The following is a 22593-nucleotide window of genomic DNA, read 5'->3' on the forward strand; positions in this document are numbered from 1 at the left end:
AGCAAAGCCAACACTATTACAGGCAAATAGAGTGTGCTGCCGACAGCTTCATACAGACACCTGTGACCAGTCCCAATAAGTGCGTCATCTGCCCAGCCCTCACAGTACTGATCAGCGACACCAAGCACCTGCTTGTCAGGAATGCTACAAGAGATCAAGGGACACAGTGTAAACGGGCTGAGATGTGATGGAATGCCTCAGTGTGCCACGGGTTCTATGCCAGTCTCTGTTCCTAACCCTGGTAAAAATGAAAGACATGATTGCCCGAGTTTGAGAGATATTACAGTGTATGTGCAAAGTCTCACTTGGCTATAGGCCGAGCACTTTCACACCGATCAGTGCTCGCGGATATTATTTACAGGAGACCTTTTATGAAGCAATAGTGTGCAGCATCTTCTCTAACCGCATCTCGCCACTTACCTGAATGGACTATTTCACCAATATACACTTCTAATAAAAGATAAATATTTCCAGTGTTACAGTAGAGACATTAGGTCTGTATACCTTAAAGCAATAAACATTTTTTTATTATTATTTACCAAGAACAGGAATACACTTAATACAATAACTGGTTAGAACCAATGGTGTTTACAGACTGTAGATTTCACCATCATAGAACGGGCCCTGATCATTCAGTTCCATAGCACAAGACAGGTATCGCATGGTGATACATCCGGTGGTGTTGGTACTAGAGGACTCAGGATATCTCCAGGCGTGCCACAGGAGGACTCTAAAACTGCCACACACACACATGGCATTGTAGATTATAAGGCTGGAGTACTTGCCATCAGTATGGGTTATTCCACTGGCCTGTTCTTCCATGACCTCTAGGAATAAGCAGAATTAAGGTTTGAAATCCCCCATCTATAAAAAAGGCGCTTCTTAATATAAGCAGAGGCATCATCTCATTGTCAGCTACACAATAACTTGCACAATATCAGTCATTTAGACTAACTACACCACTGTAGGTCAAGAAACATTGAACTAAAGTTAGATACATACAGAGTGATCTAGTGAGCAGATTGTGTGTAAAATATACAATACTACTACCCTACAGCTGGTGGTATAATCCCAACTCGAAATTATATTCCCAGCAATAGGACACGACACCATTACAGTCCTCACTAGAAATATGCATTTAAGTTGTTCATAGAGAGTAACAGGACCACCTAGATCAGGGGTGTCAAACTCGCTGCCCCTACCACATCCTTTTGCGGCCCTGCTGGCAGGGGGCCTTATGCGGCAGGTTACATCCGTCTGGAACGAGTTAACCGAGTCCACCACCATCCGCCCACACTTCATCCTCATCCAGTCGCCCTTGTGTGCACCGCCCACCTCACACAGTCATGGCTGCTGCAGTTTACCCACCGGCCCACCCTGCCTTCAGAGAGGTTAGATCACATCTCCTGTGAGAAGGGAAGCCACCCTGAGGGGAAAGAGTGCCCATGCAGACGCTGAAGCTAAAAATTATAAAATATTATATATATATATATATATATTAATATTAAAGTAAGGCAAGGGGTCCGTACAGTGATATATGAGGGGGAATAACACAGCTGTCAGACTTTCTTCGGCCCACACAAGACTTAGACGTTGATTATTCGGCCCAGTTGGGATTTTGAGTTTGACATGCCTGACCTAGATCACTGCTATGAAGTCACCAGTATGAAGGTGGTGGGAACCTGTAACCAAATTCTGCAGCAGGGACAACACATGACATCATTATCACAGCCCCAAGTCAGAGGAATGTTACCACTGCCAAATCTTACAGGTATACCTCATGCAGTACAACACACACAAGGCCAGAAAATCCAATTTATCCATAAATCGCAGAACTCATCCAATCTAGAAAATGGTTAGATTCAAGAATTAATATTTCATCCAGTATTGCCATTACACATAAACCAGCATTGCTCTGGAACTTCACTCAAAATCGGCCTTACAGTTTGTTAACCAAGGGGCTTCGTGTGGGAAGTGATTGAATAGCTCTGGGCACTTAACCGGGAGCTACAGTCTGTGGTAAGCCCCACAGCTAACTGAAACCCCCCTAAATTGTAAATAGTATATTTTGGGCCATCAAAGCCATAAACGGGACCATTACAAGTGCATTAAATTTCTCAGTGACAATTTTTTGTCAATTACTGGTACTGACCTGTATGCACGAACCCTGGGCCTTTGCCCCCTCTGGAAGTTTCCTCTATACCCCCGTGGTCTTCCTCTGAAGCCTCCTCTATCTGTGGTGCTTATTCCTGGCATGTTTGTACGCTTGGGAAGAACCTGTACAGTAGCAACGTATGAATACACAAGTTATTGATATAGGAGCATGTTCATTTTAAATCAGTTATACACATATACATAATGACTGAGCATTCTGTCCTATTACAACAGCGAACAATGGTTTTGGGGGGGGGGGGGGGGTGACTGACAGACAGACTCCTCCTGAGCACACAACTGAATCCTGTACTGCAGCTTCTCTCAATGACAGGGTAGACCACCAGTGCACCAATAAGCCTGGTGGCAAGCCGCTTCTTATTCACAGGTAGATGTCTGCCCGTGACTAAGGCTGGGTACACACTAGAAAAGACAAGGTGGGCAACTGGCCATCACACAGACCTACTGCCGACTGGTAGAGTGTATAGCTTACCCAAGTAGCCGCTCCATCTGTCGAGATGATTGCCACACCTGGGTGGGCTTTTAAATTTGCCTGCTAGTAGTAATGTCCAGGTCAGTAATCCCTGCAGCCAGTGTACAGGCATTCAGCAGGTCGCCCATACACACATGCACCAATATATCGGCAACCAGAAGACCACCCGTGCTGGGGTGCAGTGTCCATCCGATTTGTCTGTACACCACCATTCACAGTCATATCTGGTGTACACACCTGCCGATCAGCATCCAATATATACCGTTCACTCAAACAATACTGTATATCAGTGTGTGCCCTGCATAAGGAGGAGATCCGAGGCAAGATCATCGGCATGCCGATAGATTAGTGCCCCTGGCTGTACCCCCATGATAGCAGTCCTGCCAACAACCACTAGCAAGGAAGAATTTAGGGGTCATTTGTGGTGTAGGTCCAACCAAGCACTGTGTATATAATAGATCATCTATAGTACTGCACCATATCCGTAACCTCACCTTGATCGTCCTTCCGCGGAATATGCTCTCATCCATTAATATGGCGGCATCCACAGAGCTCCTTTCTGCAAACTCGACATATGCGTATCTGAGATGCAAGGGGTTACAATCACTGCGTTGTGTTCACAATAAAACTACAATGTGCACAAGGAATTCCTCACCCGTCCCTTCTAGTTGACTTCAGTTAATAAAAAAAAAAAAAAATTGCTAACACTTCATTACTAACCGAAATGCACAGAAATCATTTGTTGCCCAAAGGTTGGTAGTGGTGTCAGGACACCCCGTTCATCTTAAGATGTGTCCTCCTTTGTCAACTCTACCACCTAACAATCACGTACGCCATGTGTCTATTCATACTGGGAATTTAAAGAGCTGTAGGTTTAACAATACCCCGCCTGCTACAGGAAGGCCTCTCCAATCCCAGTATGTTCTGAGTATCTAGCCAATAATACAATACACGTCCACAAGCAACTGTAGCTTAAAGTACAAGACCAGTTTATCATTTTGCCTATAAATACCTATTGCCACTGTTTCCATAGTATTTTGCCAATATAAAGGTTACTAATAATTATAACATGGTGGTAATTAGTAGGAGAGTTGTACTAAAGGAATTTTCAGTTACAACCACTCCAAAACAAGGGTTACTAACTGTTGGGCTGATGCAACTGGTCCGTAACCGAGAACTCGTCTAGGGAACAGTGATGACGGCATGAACTGAGGGCTACGCGTAGTTTGCTATAAACAAATACACCTGTTCCGAGGCATACCCTATAACACCTGGTATAAAAAGGTAGGTGTAAGTGTGCACAGATAATTGCTCACAGTAAACCAGGTGTACACATTGTGGGTGGGCCCACTACACAGCCCTGCATATGGGTGAATAAACACATTTGTGTCCCCTATCCCCCCCTCATGCACAAGAATGTGTGGGCACATATACTAGCAGTTGTAAGTCTTAGAACACCTCCAGTCTATATTGAAATTTAAGTTCATTCAAGCCCAGTGAAAAACCCAACCTATTATGCCAGTAAGATGAGCAGTAAACTTCTAGGAGGTTAAGAAACAGCTGTTCTGCACCAATGAGTAAGGGTTACCCAGGCCATGAGGCACCACCAATGGACTACTGGAGACTGGAAGGAAGGAGGTCTTATGGGCCGATTACTCAATCGTTCATCATGCAGGGCTTTTATAAAATATTGAGTAGCTTCAAGAATGGTTCCCGAACATGTGGGGATTTAGGAAGCAGCGGCTTGTTAATCTGACAATTCCCATCATGTTTATGCCCCAAGTTTAAAGGGGTAATGCTTTTCAATAATAAAAGACCCAACGCAATGCTATTAAAAGCATTGCCCTTTTATGTTTTGACCTTAAACACAACAGAAGCAGCAGCTTTGTCACAGCTTAGTAACTAAGCACCATATGACACAAACTGTCAAACATGGAGGAGGGAATGCGATGGTCTTGGGATCTTTTGCTGGATCTAGAGTTGGCGACTTGCAGAGTGACTGGAACGGAATAAAAAAATTGCTTCCCCAGCATTTTGCATTGCCATGCTTAATTTCAGACTATATTGTGATAATAAAAAAGTTTAAATGTGGCATTGTAAGACTTGACTACTAGTGTGCCTGATCTCTGCCAACACTGAACAGGGCCCTAATGGTTATACCAACACAAGGATGAGCCCCTATGGCTGCCCAGGTTGCTGTTCCAGGTACCCTGCAGGTGATACTGGGGCAGCGACGGTACCGCCTCCCCCACCCACAATGTTGCGCCCTAGACAGCAGCACCACCCACACACTTCTAGTTACAGCCCTGATGTTTGGTCGTGCCGCTCCTTACTTCTCAGTATGATGGCTTTTAGGATGTAAGTCCAGGAGCTGCCACTGGCCAATTATTACACAAAGACAGCAACACAAAGCAAGAGCTCCCTGACCCAAACCCATGTGCTTCATCTTACCCTTTGGGATGTCCAGAGAACTTGTCACATAAAATGGTTATCCGGTTGATGCACCCACAGCTACTGAAGTGAGACTCCAAATCCTGGGCTGTACCGCCATAATCCACCTACGGTATATGGTAGCAAAAGATTGTCACATTTGTTCTCCACCAAAATCATTTACCCTGATCATTGGCTCTCAACTGCATAGAAGCATTATTGTTCTAGTAGAAAGCAAGACCGAGTTTGTACTGTTAATAAGGAGACACTGGTCAGTGGTATAGCCAGTGGGGGGGTGCTGGAGGGTTATGGGTGCTGTTGAAATAGACTAGCAGAAGATAATCCCAGTACCCGAGCTGTGGGTACTGGGATCACTGGGCACTGGCTTCCCAGTGGCAGCTGTAGCACCAGTATGCATCATTATCACATCCACGGTGCTGCAGCCGCCACTAGGGAGCTGGCCTGAGAGGAGCGAGGGCTGAGGACAAGACAACAGGTAAGCAACTACTGCACAATATGCAGATGGGGCTGAGAGCCACAGATAGCACAATAAAGAGTATGAAACATGTAATCTAAACACGATAGATATTTTATTAGTGCTATAGTAATGTTAGTATAACAGTTATATAGACATCCCAAAACATCTTCGCTATAGAAAGATAAATTGGTCCGTAGTCTGAAAATGATCAATTAGCTCTCTAACTACAGACCCCTCTTCTCAATAAGATGTAGCTACTTCCCCCAGGCCAGGGTTACAATACAACAAACAGCCTCCAGCTGATAAACGCCTCATAAACAACCAGTGGAGGAGTAAAGAGCAATGGCTGCCACTCAGAGTTTGAGCTACTTCATTTAAAAAAATATATATTTCCCCCCCCCCAGATGTTTGAATGGGTATATAGATACACCGTGCCAGGGAGTGGTTGTGAGTGATGGGTACCCCAATGGGTTGGATGGTACCAGGTAGTGGTGGCGAGTGAGGGTTATCCCAAAGGGAAAGACCTTGACAGGAAGGAAGTGGTATTAGGACATGGGAGGCCTATTCCCCCCCCCCCTCCCCCTGTTAAAAGCTGGCTATGCCACTACCAATGGTACCAGGTAATCTAAAGCTTTGAAGGGTAATAACCAAACATCTCCATGAGGTCATAACACATGATGAAGGAGGAGCTGGGGACCAAAATAGAAACGGTTGTTAAATATAATTGGTTTAGAAAGTTCTTCACATTCATGCAATTAGTTAAGGAAGGAATTGGGAAATATAGAAATGGCAAGTTATAATTGGTACAGGCAGGCTGGAAGTGGAGTCTATACCCAATTACTGCAAGGCACTTACATTCCCCACATACACAGAGCGCTTGTCAGCCTCCCGCTTCTCTTCTGCACTCAGAGGACGAGGTGGACCTGAGGAATGAAGAGATGAGAGCACATTGGCCTTGTTCCAATGGTTGAAGGAATCTACTCCCAGAAGTTCCCAGTGTATAACAGTTGCCACATTTAGAATAAGTGCACAGATGATTTGCTCATTTCTGATGTCACTGATATCTTCCCAATCAGTAGGAGGGAGGTGACAGCACAGTCAAGTCATCGTGGCACCTCCCCTACTATAGATTGTAGAGCAGGAGTGGATGAAGGAGTCATGCCACCCGTAGGCACAACCCTATTCTCTCCTTAAACAGCTCGTGTCGAGTGTGTGATTATGGCACATGAGGTCTGGTGTTTAAGTGGGTGTGGTTCGTTTTATCGACAGTGTCTAGGTCGACAATGTTTAGGTCGACAGTCACTAGGTCGACATGGATGGAAGGTCGACAGGGTTTCTAGGTAGACAGGTCTAAAGGTCGACATGAGGATTTTTTTTTTTTTTTGTGGCGTTTTCTTCGTAAAGTGACCGGGATCCCAAATTAGTGCACCGCGTTCGCTCGCCATGCTTCGGGCATGGTGCCTTCGCTCCGCTACCGCTTCGCTCGGCACACTTTACCGTTCCAATCGTAGTCCACGTGGATCGTTAAGTATGAAAAAATAAAAAATGTGAAAAAAACTCATGTCGACCTTTAGACCTGTCGACCTAGCACATGTCGAACTTCCATCCATGTCGACCTAGTGACTGTCGACCTATAGTGGTCGACCTAAACATTGTCGACCTAGACACAGTCGATCTTCAGACCGGATCCAGTTTAAGTCCCCTGCATAAAGTGCTATGTATTGTGCTTTCAAAACAGAAACATTTATTAAGAAGCACACATATTACAATTAGCACCCCATCATCTACTGAATCACAGTTATCCTGTGCATATAGAGATAGGGAGACCTCGGATTGACTGTGCAAGGGCTCTGATACCACCCGTAGACACTGCTATGGCTGCAGAGATTACCAGCATTGTAAAGCAGCGGGTTGTGTAATCATTCCCGAGTGAAGTGGGCAGCACTGGGTGGACACAGGCACCTATAGAAGAATAGAACACTCTTGTGGGCGACCGGGACTGTTTTGGGAGCCTCCCAGACGTTCCAGGAGCATAGGCAAGTCTGGTGCAGGCTGAGGCTGATCATGCAATAAACCAGAGTAAAAAGTAGAGTATAGACACCACCCCATTGTGTAAGGACATGGGACCCAATCAGAGTAGAGAACAATGAACCTTGTGGCAAAGAGTTTTGTGACTGAATAATGCTGCTACCTTGTAGAGTACACCGAAGAGGATGGGTGTGCAATTTCCACAAGGCATAGGTTACTTCAGGGCCGGGTCTAGACCTTGTGGCCTCATGGGGACGGGGCATGGCCACAGAATAGTACCAATTCACATTACACCACACAATAGTAGCCCCTTATACAACACAGGAAAAACAAAAACCTGATCCATGCCCTTTACATTATTTGTCATTTTTCCTCCTTATAGTAATGCCCTTTACACATTATGCCACACACCGAAACATGCATTATATGTTCTGCCACACACCGTAACACATATTACAACTTGTGCGACACCATAATGCCCAAAATCATGGTTTATGGCCGATGTAGAATACTTTTGCCATCGATGGGGGAGAACCAGATTGTTTCCCTCCATTGATGGAAAGGTAATTTTTATTTTTTATTTTTAATGTGGTGCCAGGACACGAAACTTTGCTCCGCCCCCATCATCCGCTAAGCCCCGCCCCTGGTGTTTTATTTGTCCGTGGACAAGCCTGCACCTTTCATTGGTGACCATCAAGTGGCACAAACCATCGATGGTTCACCATAGATGGTTTGAATACCATCGATTGTTATCGTCAATGGTACAATTGATGGGAACCACTAATGGACACCCACCAATGGCCATCCCTAGTCATGGGTAAGGAGTGCGCAGCATGCACCTCCCCATCGCTGTCTGCTGCCACACCCTCATGCCTCAGCGCTCCGGGCCATTGTCCTGCTTGTCCGCCCCCGAGTCATATGCATTATGCAGAGTGCGGACCACTTTGTAATTTTGAGTAGGTATACGTTGGGAATGTGTTCTGGGGCTGGGAGGATAGGTTTGGTATCATGACGACGTGCCCGACTGTTTGGCTTTGGATTTTTGTGCTCAGTAGTAAGCTGCTGTACCTCATATTGCCAAGCGGTCAGCAGGTGTATCCAAAACTACAGACATCCGTGTGCTGCGGTACTTTATCCCAGCTACAATATTTTCTAGGGGCCTTAACCATATATCCACCTACTAACATGGTGCAAATTAGATTTAAATGGGTGGTTAAAGGCAAAACCAAGGTGGCTGAAGTGCTGAAAATCAGCAACCCTAGGAGAAGGCTGTGCGCACTGATCCAGATATCCACGATGACCGTACCACCAATAAAAATAAATATAACATACACACTGGGCGAAGTTACTGAAAGATATGAAGGAGGTACCGTTCATATCTTTCAGTGTGGAGGTACCAGCGAAGAACGATGCGCGGCCCCGCGCTCGTTCATCGTTGGTGCCCCGTCGCTTGTGCATGCAGGCCAATATGAACGATCTCGTCCATATTTGCCTGAACTGCTATGGAGCCGGTGGGAGTGAAGAAACTTCACTGCCCCCCCCCCCGCCCGCCAGTGTCCACTGTCGGGCAGCTTGGCAGCAGATCGCCTAGTGTGTAGGACCCTTAAGTCCAACAACGGGCACGCTTCAATGTTACTGGGGACTGAATAGCGCTGATATGGAGCTCCCGGTACTATTCAATTCTGTGCAGTGTCATGTCAGGGAATGCCCGTATTCACGGACTAAACAGGGTGTTCAGGCGCAACAACGGGCATTCTCCATCTAAAAAGTCAGCTGCGATGCTGTTTTGTCCGCTCTGCAGCACAAAACAGCATCATGGACCCAAGTCGTGATGGATTTCTACTCGCAACCCCAGAGGGTGCAAGAAGAAATCCTCTAGTCGGGGATGGCAGCAGGCAGAGTTGAATAGCTCCGGTATCGCCCTCCCTGCCGAATTGAATAGAGCCCAATGTGACTGCATTTGGCACAGACACAATACTGAAGTTACTTTGCGGACTAGACAAACTTAAATCCGTTATGTCCCCTTACATCATAGAATACAACCAGTTTATCTAGCAACATCCTACCAGCCGTTGGACTCTCATCTCCAGCCAGTCCCTTCAGGCGCTCGGTTTCCTCTTCCATCTCTCGTACCCGCAACCTTATGGCCCTCAGCTCCTGGAGAAAGACAGTTGGCCCAGTGTGTAAACAGTCAGTGCAGTCTGTGAGGGTTACTGTGCAGGTGCATCCAAACAGATCACAAGAGGTACTGTCTGCACTGACCCTGGTGCACTCGGGTGTGGATTAGATCTACACTAAAAAGGTCTACCACTAATCGTAAACATGCATTAGATCAACAGGGTCGTTTTGTCACTTTTCAGCCACAAACAAGCCCCATTAGTGTACCACATAACCTTACATGGCTTGCATTGCTCGCCATGCTTCGGGCAAGGTGCCTTGCTGCGCTCAACACAGGTTACTATTCCCAATAGTAGTCCTTGTGGATGCTAAACTATGAACAAAAAACTTGTGTTGACCTATTGCATGTCTACCATTAGTGGTCAATCTACTGACTGTAGATCTAAGGACCGGATACTGGTGCACTCTAAGGGGGCTATTCAAGACGCAGTGAAAGGGTGAAGAAGTGAGCTGGTGGAGAAGTTGCCCATGGCAACCAATCAGCATTGAAGTAACGTTTATAATTTGCATACTATACAATTGTACGGAGCAGCCGATTGGTTGCCATGGGCAACTTCTGCACCCTTTTCACTACTTCATGAATAGTCCATGGGGACATCTGCTGAATGCTCTCACATTTGAAATACATCTCTAAAATCAATTTAAAAAGCCCAGAAAATAAAGATAACGAGAGAGCTTTACATTGAATACACATGCCAACATTAAACATGTAGTGCATGTGGTCAATACTAAAAAAATTGGGACATTTCCAGGGACAAAACATTGAAGTAACACACCTGTAAAACCTGGGATTATTTCTGGGAAGTGAAACTAGTGACTGCAGTTTCCTGTGAAGTCCATGCATTTCTCTGTGTGTACAACAAGTGTTTTCTGGTCTAAAGTAAGATGAGCTGCTCCCATAGCATGTATTCTGCCATTTTGTACTTCATCACAATTTGGCCTCAGGATACTGCGCTTTCCTTTAGTAGAGATAACCTACTCCTTTCACGTCGCAGAAATAACCCGGTATCGACCTGGCATATTGCCGGTTCGACACGGGTCACTGTGCAATGTGAAAGGAGCCTTGGAGAATTCCCGGGTTGCCTGACCCGGTAATTCAACCTGGGTAATAAGAAGGGTTATTCCCGGGTCAGTGGAAGCATAATCGGATTCCTGGGTCGATGTGACCCAGGACCCGTTTACTACAGAGGGAGAGGCGGTACAGAGATGAGCTTATCTTCCAGTGCCACTACCCGGCTTCTCCCCCCACCATGGCAACCGAGGCGGCATATTGCCGGGTCAGGAAGCCAGTGCAGAGGCTCCAATGCCGAAACATCCCAGTTTCCAATTCACGGGTGGGATCCGACATTGAAGATCTGAATGGGGTATTAGGGGCCTATATACACTAAGCCTTGGAGAAAGATAAAGTCCCAGCCAATCAGCACCTAACTGCCATGTTACAGGCTGGGTTAAAATAAATTATATTTTTATAGCGGGTTGTCTGGGACTTTATCTCTCCCAAGCTTGATACATAGACCCCATAAACCTCAGAATGAGTAAACCTTTCCCGTATAGGATCTATGGCCACAGTGGCATCTGCTAATGAAGGATAAGCCAGTCTGGTACCCCTCATCAGCAGGGTACTTCCCTCTGTGTTTAAGGTGTTCCCATAGGGTATTCCTGCATATTATACAAAACTGAATTTGTGCCACAAATGAGTTATAGTTACAATGGGGATATTAATTTTTGAATTTAAATCAACACACACCACACACACACACACACACACACACACACACACACACACACACACACACACACACAAATTCTACTTTATTGAGGACTTACAGGATCATCCAAGTCACAGTCTGTGTCTGGCTGGTCATTTTCGCAGAGCCCTGGGCCAGCTTCTGGTTCCTTCTCAGACATAACACGCCTCACATCCCAACGGGGAGGAAACCGGCCGTGGTTACCCCACACCTTTCTGAAACCCAAGCCTGGGGAACACAGAACGGAAGACTGCTACATTGCACATTTGTTCTACTGATGCTATAAAAGGGACACATGGGGAAATGTATCAATTCTTGGAGATAAAATGGGAGTAGCTGCCCAGAGAAACCACTCATCTTATAACTGGCATTTCATAGAATGTGCTAGATAAGCGACAGAACCTGATTAGTTGCACAAAGCAAACACTCCCCTTCTTCCCAATAATAGACACATCTTCCCCATAGAGAGACAATTTCAGGTGTAGACTAAAGGCCCGTACACACTGGTCGATATATCGGCCGTTCTCTTGAACGGCTGATATATCGCGGGTCCGTCGGCCAGTGTGTACGGGCAATACGTCTGAACTCAGTCGTTCACAGACGTATTGCGTCGGCCGCGCAGCCGACAGCCAATATATCTACCGATATATTGGCGCGTCGCTGTGTGTGTACAGGGCGGCCCGTACACATGCTGCGGCGGCCGGCGGTGATTGACATGCTGCGGCGGCCGGCGGTGATTGACAGCTGAACTGGGCGGGCGTGTGTACACGCCCACCCAGTTCATGACGTCAGTCCCCTACGGATCGGGCAGTGTGTATGCACAGCACACTGCCCGATCTGTCCATAGATATATCTGCAGATATATCTACTAGTGTGTACCCACCTTAAACGTACAGTGACACCATCACCTATACACCGTGGCTGCAGCCATGATAAACCCTGACTGACCATAGCTTTTAAAACTGAGTTTAGACATTAACAAGAAATTAAACCACTTACATTTTCATCTCCAAGTCATGTGTAGATTATCTTCTCCTTCTGCATACACTGGGGCAGATGTATTAAGCCTGGAGAAGGCATAAGGAAGTGATAAACCAGTGATATGTGCAAGGTGATAAAGGCACCAGCCAATCAGCTCCAAGATGTAAATTAACAGTTAGGATCTGATTGGCTGGTGCCTTTATCACCTTGCACATATCACTGGTTTATCACTTCCTTATGCCTACTCCAGGTTAATACATCTGCCCCAATGATTTCCAGGCTTTTCAGTAACACACCAACATTAAAGCATATTGATAAAGTCAGAGCCGGCCATAGGCAAACTAGGCAATTGCCTAGGGCATCTGGTATGCCTAGGGGCATCAGCAGCTTCTGCTGATTAAAATGATATGCGGCATGCCTATATTCTGTGTGTAGCATTTCATATGCAGATACAGCCACAGTCTCACACAGTATATAGGCATGCTGCATATCAGTTTAATCAGCAGAAGCTGCTTGTGCATCCTAGCCACACAGCAATGCAAATAAGATGCATTTTCATTTAAAAAAATGTGCCCGACGTTAGCATTGAGGGAAGATTTATGAGGACACATCTGTATTCAAGCAGAGGCAGAGCTTACAGTGTTAGTGGAAGTGTGAGTACTGTGTGCATGTGAGTAGGTTGGTTGTGCAGTAGTGTTCAGAATATGTGTAAGGAGCATTATGTGTGTCATGTAAAAATGCATTAATAATGTGCAACATATGTGTAAGGGGCACTGTGTGTGTCATTATGTGTATAAGGGCATTAATAATGTGTAGCATATGTGTAACAGGGTACTACTGTATGTGTGTCATTATGTGTATAGGGGCACTAATAATGTACCGCAAATGTGTAGGGGGCACTATGTGTGTCATTATGTGTATAAGGGCATTAATAATGTGCAGCATATGTGTAAGGGACATTACGTGTAAAAGGGCATTAATAAAGGTTGTCATAATGTGTAAGGTGCATTATGTTTATAAGGACATTAATAATGTGTCTCATATGTGTAAGGGGCATTACTGTGTGGCATTATGTGTATAAGGTGCTATACTATGTGGCGTTGCGTATAGAAAGGGCACTACTGTGTTGTTTAATGTGAATAAAGAGCAATAGGGTGTGGTGTAATGTGAATAAGGAGCAATTCAGTGTGATGTAATGTGAATAAGGGGCTCTACTGTGAGGAGTAATGTTTATAAGGTAAAGTGATACTAATGTGGGATGTAATATGAATTATGGACACTATCGCATGATCAAATGTGAATAAAGTTGCAGTACTGTGTGGCGTAATTGGAATTGGGGTTACTATTGTGTGGCCATGCCCCTTCCCAGAAAAAACACACCCCTTTTTGGGCTGTGCGCCAAATGTGCGAACTGTTCCTATTTAAAATATAGGGGGTACAAACCCCAAAATAAAGACTGCTATGGGTTGATGGTGCTGGGAAAGAGGTGCAAGGTCAGAGGCGGAACCAGCGGTGGTGCTAGGGGGCACCAGCCAAAATCTTGCCTAGGGCATCATATTGGCTAGGGCCGGCTCTGGATAAAGTGACTTTATAGTAATAGCTTTGAAACCCAAAGTGACTTAAAGCAGAGTAACGGTGTGTACACACGGTGCGATTTTTCTTACAGTTAACTTAAATCATAAGTAAATATGGTGCATATTGCACTGTGTGTAAAGTCCTTGCGATGCTGACGCACTGTCCCGCAGAATCGGCATTGCAAGGAAAAATACTGTCCAGGCAGCCCAACATTGACTAACTGGGGTCCTAAGCTCCAGCACCGCCAAATAGTCAATGTCAGGCTTAGAGTGCGTTGCACCATGCGTACACACCGTAAGATTTGTTATTATTACATATACGGCCTAATTCAGACCTGATCACAACAGCAACCGATCTCTAATGGACAAACCATGTGCACTGCAGGGAGGGCGTAGATATAACATGTACAGAGAGAGTTCGGTTTGAACACAGCCCACCCAAATCTAAATTGCAGTGTAAAAATAAAGCAGCCAGTATTTTCCCTGCACAGAAAAAAAATATAACCCACCCTAATCTAACTCTCTCTGCACATGTTACATCTGTCGCTCCCCTCCCTCCCCTCCAGCGCAGCATGATTTTATCCATTAGAGAAAGATTTTTTTTGCTCTTGCGATCAGGTCTGAATAGTTCCCATCTCTACATGCATTCTGCATACAAACTCCCATGTTGTGACTTATTTCGCTAACATCATTAGTTAGGTTACCTAGTCCCTTGTCTTTTTGGTATCTAATATTACCCCCACAAGATGCAGCAATGTTACATGATGTATTGTGAATATATCAGGATATAAGTGGGAATGACTAAACTTGTGCTGGAGAGCAGCAATACTAGAAATGCTCTGTGTAAGCCCCAGCACACACCAGTTACCTGCATGAATCATCTCTCTTACACCAGGGATTCTGTGAGACCCTCTGACTACAGAGGAAATGAGCATGGCTCATACAGCCCCTCTCTTATTGCACAGACCTGTGTCACCCTTTCAGGCCCAGGAGAGCCCCTGGCTCTCAGCATGGGAACCCTGTGTGTGTGTAGTCCCTGAGTGCAGTGCAGGAGTTAATGAGCCACACACACCTGTGACAGACCCTGGCCTAACAAGGCAGGTGCAGGGCTTGAGTATAAAGCAATCAGCCACAGTCAGTATTTTACACCTTATATATTGCACAGACAACAGAAGCTGGTTTCATCCATGTAATGCAATATCTATCTATCTATCTATCTATCTATCTATCTATCTATCTATCTATCTATCTATCTATCTATCTAATCTATCTAATCTATCTAATCTATCTATCTCATATTAAATGTGGAATTGTTTTCCACGATAAACCCTGCATGTTCATTTTCTTTGTGCATTTGTGGTCAAAGCTCTTCAGTAAAGGTGGTTTTCATAATGTTCTTGCTCGCAGTGGGGCCTATTTGCACAGCAATTCTGGGCCTAACTGAATGCAATTTTGTAGTACGTACGCACTGCGCATGCCTCACCACCGCACTGCCCATGCACTGCCAGGGTCCTGCAACAGAGGCTGCAGAGCATACTTGTCTATGCTCCCAGAACGGCCGGGAGGCTCCTGGAAATCGAGTGGCGCTCCTCCCTCCCTCCCCTCCCCTGGGCAACGATCTCGCTTTCCCTGTCTGCCTTCATGCAGCTCCCCCTCGGCCACCCACATCAGAGTATAAGTGGGCGGCCCGAGGGGGACCCAATGACGTGATTCGCATCATCGTAGCCCCACCCTCTCCCCCCGCTACAGTGCCTGCTTTTTCACCACTGTATCGCGGTGTGGGTGGAGCCCCAGCCACACAATCATGATGCCACACCTCCCAGACAGCCCAGTGCCCACCTATGAGCATACTACGCTGCCATGACCCCTATGCGCCTACTACTCTGCCACCTCCCAGTGGAGGTGGCAGCAAAGTAGGACAGTGTGCTGCAGAGAGGATTTATTTGCAATGTGAGTTAAGGTGGGTACACACTGATAGATATATCTGCCAATCAATTGATCGGCAGATATATCTATGGACGGATCGGGCAGTGTGCTGTGCATACACACTGCCCGATCCGTCGGGGACTGATGTCATGTACTGGGCGGGCATGTACACAAGCCCGCCCAGTTCAGCTGTCAATCACCACCGGCCGCCGCAGCATGTGTACGGGCGGTCGGCCGACCGCCCCGTACACACACAGCGATGCGCCAATATATCGGCAGATATATTGGCCGTCGGCTGTGCTGCGGGGCCGACGCAATACGTCTGTGAACGACAGAGTTCACAGACGTATCGGCCGTACACACTGGCCGATGGTCCCGCGATATATCGGCCGTTCAAGGGAACGGCCGATATATCGGCCAGTGTGTACGGGCCTTAACAAGCAGGCAGTGTCTTAGGTGAGAAGCTAAGCCTGACACAGCATAGACTAACTCAGCAATCTTATTTTGCTTTTGTACGTGAGCGACAGATGTGAGGTGTCGGCAGTGTAGAGTCATTAGCATATTTTCTCTAACGTCCTAGTGGATGCTGGGGACTCCGTAAGGACCATGGGGAATAGAAGGGCTCCGCAGGAGACAGGGCACTTTAAGAAAGAATTTGGATACTGGTGTGCTCTGGCTCCTCCCTCTATGTCCCTCCTCCAGACCTCAGTTTGAATCTGTGCCCGGACGAGCTGGGTGCAACTTAGTGAGCTCTCCTGAGCTTGCTAAAAAGAAAGTATTTTGTTAGGTTTTTTTATTTTCAGAGAGATCTGCTGGCAACAGACTCCCTGCATCGTGGGACTGAGGGGAGAGAAGCAGCCCTACTCTCTGAAGATAGGTCCTGCTTCTTAGGCTACTGGACACCATTAGCTCCAGAGGGATCGTACACAGGATCGCACCCTTTGTCGTCCGATCCCGGAGCTGCGCCGCCGTCCCCCTCGCAGAGCCGGAAGACAGAAGCCGGTGACAGAAGCAAGAAGACTTCGAAATCGGCGGCAGAAGACTCCAGTCTTCATATGAGGTAGCGCGCAGCACTGCAGCTGTGCGCCATTGCTCCCACACTAAACCCACATACTCCGGTCACTGTAGGGTGCAGGGCGCAGGAAGGGGCGCCCTGGGCAGCAATTAGAGACCTCTTGGCAAAAGTGGGCATATATACAGTTGGGCACTGTATATATGCATGGGCCCCCGCCATATTTTTACACAGAAACGCGGACAGAAGCCCGCCGCTGAGGGGGCGGGGCTTCTTCCTCAGCACTCACCAGCGCCATTTTTTCTCCACAGCTCCGCTGAGAGGAAGCTCCCCAGGCTCTCCCCTGCAGAATCACGGTAGAAGAGGGTAAAAAGAGAGGGGGGGGGCACATAATTTTGGCGCAAAAACAGTATATACAGCAGCTACTGGGTTAACACTAAGTTACTGTGTGATTCCTGGGACATATAGCTCTGGGGTGTGTGCTGGCATACTCTCTCTCTCTGTCTCCCCCTTGTGGGGGAACTGTCTTCAAAAAGAGCATCCCCTGTGTGTGTGGTGTGTCGGTACGCTTGTGTCGGCATGTTTGACGAGGAAGGCTATGTGGAAGCAGAGCGGGAACAAATGAATGTGGGGTCGCCGCCGACGGCGCCGACACCCGATTGGATGGATATGTGGAAGGTTTTAAATGATAATGTTACTTCCTTGCATAAAAGGTTGGATAAAGCTGAAGCCTTAGGACAGCCGGGGTCTCAGCCCATGCCTGATCCTATGTCGCAGAGGCCGTCAGGGTCTCAGAAACGCCCACTATCCCAAATTGTTGACACAGATATCGACACGGATTCTGACTCCAGTGTCGATGGCGATGATGCAAAGTTACAGCCTAAATTGGCTAAAGCCATCCGTTATATGATTATAGCAATTAAGGATGTGTTGCACATCACAGAGGAAACCCCAGTCCCTGACAAGAGGGTTCATATGTATGGGGGAAAAAGGCAGGTGGTGACCTTTCCCCCTTCACATGAGCTAAATGAGTTATGTGAAAAGGCTTGGGAATCTCCAGATAAAAAACTGCAGATTTCCAAACGGATGCTTATGGCGTATCCTTTCCCGCCAACGGACAGGTTACGCTGGGAATCCTCCCCTAGGGTAGACAAAGCTTTAACACGCTTATCCAAGAGGGTAGCCCTGCCGTCACAGGATATGGCTACCCTCAAAGATGCTGCGGATAGAAAGCAGGAGGGTACCCTGAAGGCCATTTATACACATTCAGGTACCTTACTAAGGCCGGCGATTGCGTCGGCCTGGATGTGTAGTGCTGTAGCAGCATGGACGGATACCTTATCTGAGGAACTTGATACCTTGGACAAGGATACTATATTACTGACCCTGGGGCATATAAAAGACGCTGTCCTATATATCAGAGATGCTCAAAGAGACATTAGCCTACTGGGCTCTAGACTAAATGCAATGTCGATTTCTGCCAGAAGGGTCCTGTGGACTCGGCAATGGACAGGAGATGCCGACTCAAAAAGGCACATGGAGGTTTTACCTTATAAGGGTGAGGAATTATTTGGGGAGGGTCTCTCGGACCTGGTCTCCACAGCTACGGCTGGAAAGTCAAATTTTTTGCCATATATTCCCTCACAACCTAAGAAATCACCGTATTACCAAATGCAGTCCTTTCGATCACAAAAAGGCAAGAAAGTCCGAGGTGCGTCCTTTCTTGCCAGAGGCAGGGGTAGGGGAAAGAAGCTGCACAATACAGCTAGTTCCCAGGAACAGAAGTCCTCCCCGGCTTCCACTAAATCCACCGCATGACGCTGGGGCTCCACAGGCGGAGCTACGCCCGGTGGGGGCGCGTCTCCGAAATTTCAGCCGCGAGTGGGTTCACTCCCAGGTGGATCCCTGGGCTATAGAGATTGTGTCTCAGGGATACAAGCTGGAATTCGAAGAGATGCCCCCCCACCGTTACCTCAAATCGGCCCTGCCAGCTTCCCTCTTAGAGAGGGAAATAGTGTTAGCTGCAATTCACAAATTGTATCTTCAGCAGGTGGTGGTCAAGGTTCCCCTCCTTCAACAAGGAAAGGGTTACTATTCGACCATGTTTGTGGTACCGAAACCGGACGGTTCCGTCAGACCCATATTGAATTTTAAATCCCTGAACATATACCTGAAAAGGTTCAAGTTCAAGATGGAATCGCTGAGAGCGGTCATCGCAAGCCTGGAAGGGGGGGGATTTTATGGTGTCTCTGGACATAAAGGATGCTTACCTTCATGTCCCCATTTATCCACCTCATCAGGAGTACCTCAGATTTGTGGTACAGGATTGTCATTACCAATTCCAGACATTGCCGTTTGGTCTCTCTACGGCACCGAGAATATTTACCAAGGTAATGGCGGAAATGATGGTGCTCCTGCGACGGCAAGGAGTCACAATTATCCCATACTTGGACGATCTCCTCATAAAGGCGAGGTCCAGAGAGCAGTTGCTGATCAGCGTAGCACGCTCTCGGGAAGTGTTACAACAGCACGGCAGGATTCTAAATATTCCAAAGTCGCAGTTGATTCCTACGACTCGTCTGCCCTTCCTGGGCATGATTCTGGACACAGGCCAGAAGAGGGTTTATCTCCCGATGGAGAAGGCTCAGGAGCTCATGACACTGGTCAGAGACCTATTAAAACCAAAACAGGTGTCGGTGCATCAATGCACGCAAGTCCTGGGAAAGATGGTGGCATCATACGAGGCCATTCCTTTCGGCAGGTTCCATGCGAGGACCTTTCAATGGGATCTGTTGGACAAGTGGTCCGGATCACATCTAAAAATGCATCGGCTGATCACCCTATCCCCCAGGGCCAGGGTGTCTCTCCTGTGGTGGCTGCAGGGTGCTCACCTTCTCGAGGGCCGCGGATTCGGCTTTCAGGACTGGGTCCTGGTGACCACGGACGCAAGCCTCCGAGGGTGGGGAGCAGTCACACAGGGAAGAAATTTCCAAGGGCTGTGGTCAAGTCAGGAGACTTGCCTTCACATCAATATCCTGGAACTAAGGGCCATATACAACGCCCTACGTCAAGCGGAGACCCTGCTTCGCGACCAATCGGTGCTGATTCAGTCAGACAACATCACCGCAGTGGCTCATGTAAACCGCCAAGGCGGCACAAGGAGCAGGGTGGCGATGGCGGAAGCCACCAGAATTCTTCGCTGGGCGGAGAATCACGTAAGAGCACTGTCAGCAGTGTTCATTCCGGGAGTGGACAACTGGGAAGCAGACTTCCTCAGCAGGCACGACCTCCACCCGACAGAGAGTGGGGACTTCATCAAGAAGTCTTCGCGCAGATTGCAGGTCGGTGGAAACTGCCACAAGTAGACATGATGGCATCCCGCCTCAACAAAAAGCTACAGAGGTATTGCGCCAGGTCAAGAGACCCTCAGGCGATAGCTGTAGACGCACTAGTGACACCGTGGGTGTTCCAGTCGGTCTATGTATTTCCTCCTCTTCCTCTCATACCCAAGGTGCTGAGAATCATAAGAAGAAGAGGAGTGAGAACAATACTCATTGTTCCGGATTGGCCAAGAAGGACTTGGTATCCAGAGCTGCAAGAAATGCTCACAGAGGACCCTTGGCCTCTGCCTCTAAGACAGGACCTGTTGCAACAGGGGCCCTGTCTGTTCCAAGACTTACCGCGGCTGCATTTGACGGCATGGCAGTTGAACGCCGGATCCTAGCAGAAAAAGGCATTCCGGATGAGGTTATTCCTACGCTGATAAAGGCTAGGAAGGACGTGACGGCTAAACATTATCACCGTATATGGCGAAAATATGTTGCTTGGTGTGAGGCCAGGAATGCCCCTACGGAGGAATTCCAGCTGGGCCGTTTCCTTCACTTCCTACAGTCGGGAGTGTCTTTGGGCCTAAAATTGGGTTCCATTAAGGTCCAGATTTCGGCCCTATCCATTTTCTTTCAAAAAGAACTGGCTTCTCTACCTGAAGTTCAGACGTTTGTAAAGGGAGTGCTGCATATTCAGCCCCTTTTGTGCCTCCAGTGGCACCTTGGGATCTTAACGTGGTGTTGAGTTTCCTAAAGTCACACTGGTTTGAGCCACTTAAGACCGTGGAGTTAAAATTTCTCACGTGGAAGGTGGTCATGCTATTAGCCTTGGCTTCAGCTAGGCGTGTGTCAGAATTAGCGGCTTTGTCACATAAAAGTCCCTATCTGGTTTTCCATATGGACAGGGCAGAATTGCGGACCCGTCCGCAATTTCTGCCAAAGGTGGTGTCATCTTTTCATATGAACCAACCTATTGTGGTGCCTGTGGCTACTCATGACTTGGAGGATTCTGAGTTACTTGATGTGGTCAGGGCTTTGAAAGTTTATGTAGCCAGAACGGCTAGGGTCAGGAAAACAGAGTCTTTGTTTATCCTGTATGCTTCCAACAAGCTTGGTGCTCCTGCTTCAAAGCAAACTATTGCTCGCTGGATCTGTAACACGATTCAGCAGGCTCATTCTGCGGCTGGATTGCCGCTGCCAAAATCAGTTAAGGCCCATTCCACTAGGAAGGTGGGCTCTTCTTGGGCGGCTGCCTGAGGGGTCTCGGCATTACAGCTTTGCCGAGCGGCTACTTGGTCAGGTTCAAACACTTTTGCAAAGTTCTACAAGTTTGATACCCTGGCTGAGGAGGACCTTGTGTTTGCTCATTCGGTGCTGCAGAGTCATCCGCACTCTCCCGCCCGTTTGGGAGCTTTGGTATAATCCCCATGGTCCTTACGGAGTCCCCAGCATCCACTAGGACGTTAGAGAAAATAAGATTTTACTTACCGGTAAATCTATTTCTCGTAGTCCGTAGTGGATGCTGGGCGCCCGTCCCAAGTGCGGACTTCTTCTGCAATACTTGTATATAGTTATTGCTTAAATAAGGGTTATGTCATGGTTGCATCAGGGTTGATCTGATGCTCCGTTGTTGTTCATACTGATAACTGGGTAAGTTTATCACAAGTTATACGGTGTGATTGGTGTGGCTGGTATGAGTCTTACCCGGGATTCCAAAATCCTTTCCTTGTACTGTCAGCTCTTCCGGGCACAGTTTCTCTAACTGAGGTCTGGAGGAGGGACATAGAGGGAGGAGCCAGAGCACACCAAAATCCAAATTCTTTCTTAAAGTGCCCATGTCTCCTGCGGAGCCCGTCTATTCCCCATGGTCCTTACGGAGTCCCCAGCATCCACTACGGACTACGAGAAATAGATTTACCGGTAAGTAAAATCTAATTTTTAAACTGCAAACCAATCACAGCAGCGCAAGTCATTACGTGCGGCTCTGAATCCGGCCCTCTGTTATGGAAACGGCTGTTTCTACATGTTTAAGTGCAGAATTATCCCTTAAATGTATCAATACATAAAGCAGGATGTATCAGAAACCTCTCCTGCTTTCCCGCAGCCAGCCCTCACAGGAGCTGTCCCCACAGTTTTCAGAGCATGTAACAAGATCCGCAAAGTATAGGTTTGGTTAATGCCATCTTCAGCTCCGCAGAGTAGTGTGGGTTAAGGCCATCCTCTGATGATGTTATTTGGACCCATTAGCATCCACTGGATCAAATTCCG

The 22593-nt window shown here is 47.3% G+C and overlaps 1 protein-coding gene across 1 annotated transcript; it reads right to left on the reverse strand.

Annotated features, from left to right (window-relative positions):
• Positions 1-501: 501 nt before the first annotated feature.
• Positions 502-15022, reverse strand: PABPN1L (PABPN1 like, cytoplasmic). The gene is made up of 8 exons (XM_063945529.1): positions 14930-15022; positions 11586-11734; positions 9647-9737; positions 6408-6475; positions 5096-5202; positions 3139-3226; positions 2153-2277; positions 502-827 (listed from the first exon to the last, which is right to left on the reverse strand). Exons 1-8 carry the CDS (start codon positions 14994-14996, stop codon positions 788-790), a joined length of 735 nt encoding a protein of 244 aa, XP_063801599.1. The 5' UTR covers positions 14997-15022; the 3' UTR covers positions 502-787.
• Between the last annotated feature and the right edge of the window lie 7571 nt (positions 15023-22593).

Source organism: Pseudophryne corroboree, chromosome 11, assembly GCF_028390025.1.
Source record: "Pseudophryne corroboree isolate aPseCor3 chromosome 11, aPseCor3.hap2, whole genome shotgun sequence".
Classification (NCBI taxonomy): domain Eukaryota; kingdom Metazoa; phylum Chordata; class Amphibia; order Anura; family Myobatrachidae; genus Pseudophryne; species Pseudophryne corroboree.

Bases quoted from the DNA above. Each gene is read 5' to 3' on its own strand.
- PABPN1L (XM_063945529.1), bottom strand. From the start codon at position 14,996: ATGCTCATTTCCTCTGTAGTCAGAGGGTCTCACAGAATCCCTGGTGTA. The intron at 6,476-9,646 runs GTAGGATGTTGC...TTCATTCCTCAG, and splicing joins AGATGAGAGTCCAACGGCTG to GTCCACCTCGTCCTCTGAGT. The intron at 5,203-6,407 runs GTAAGTGCCTTG...CATATACCGTAG, and splicing joins GCTCTGTGTATGTGGGGAAT to GTGGATTATGGCGGTACAGC.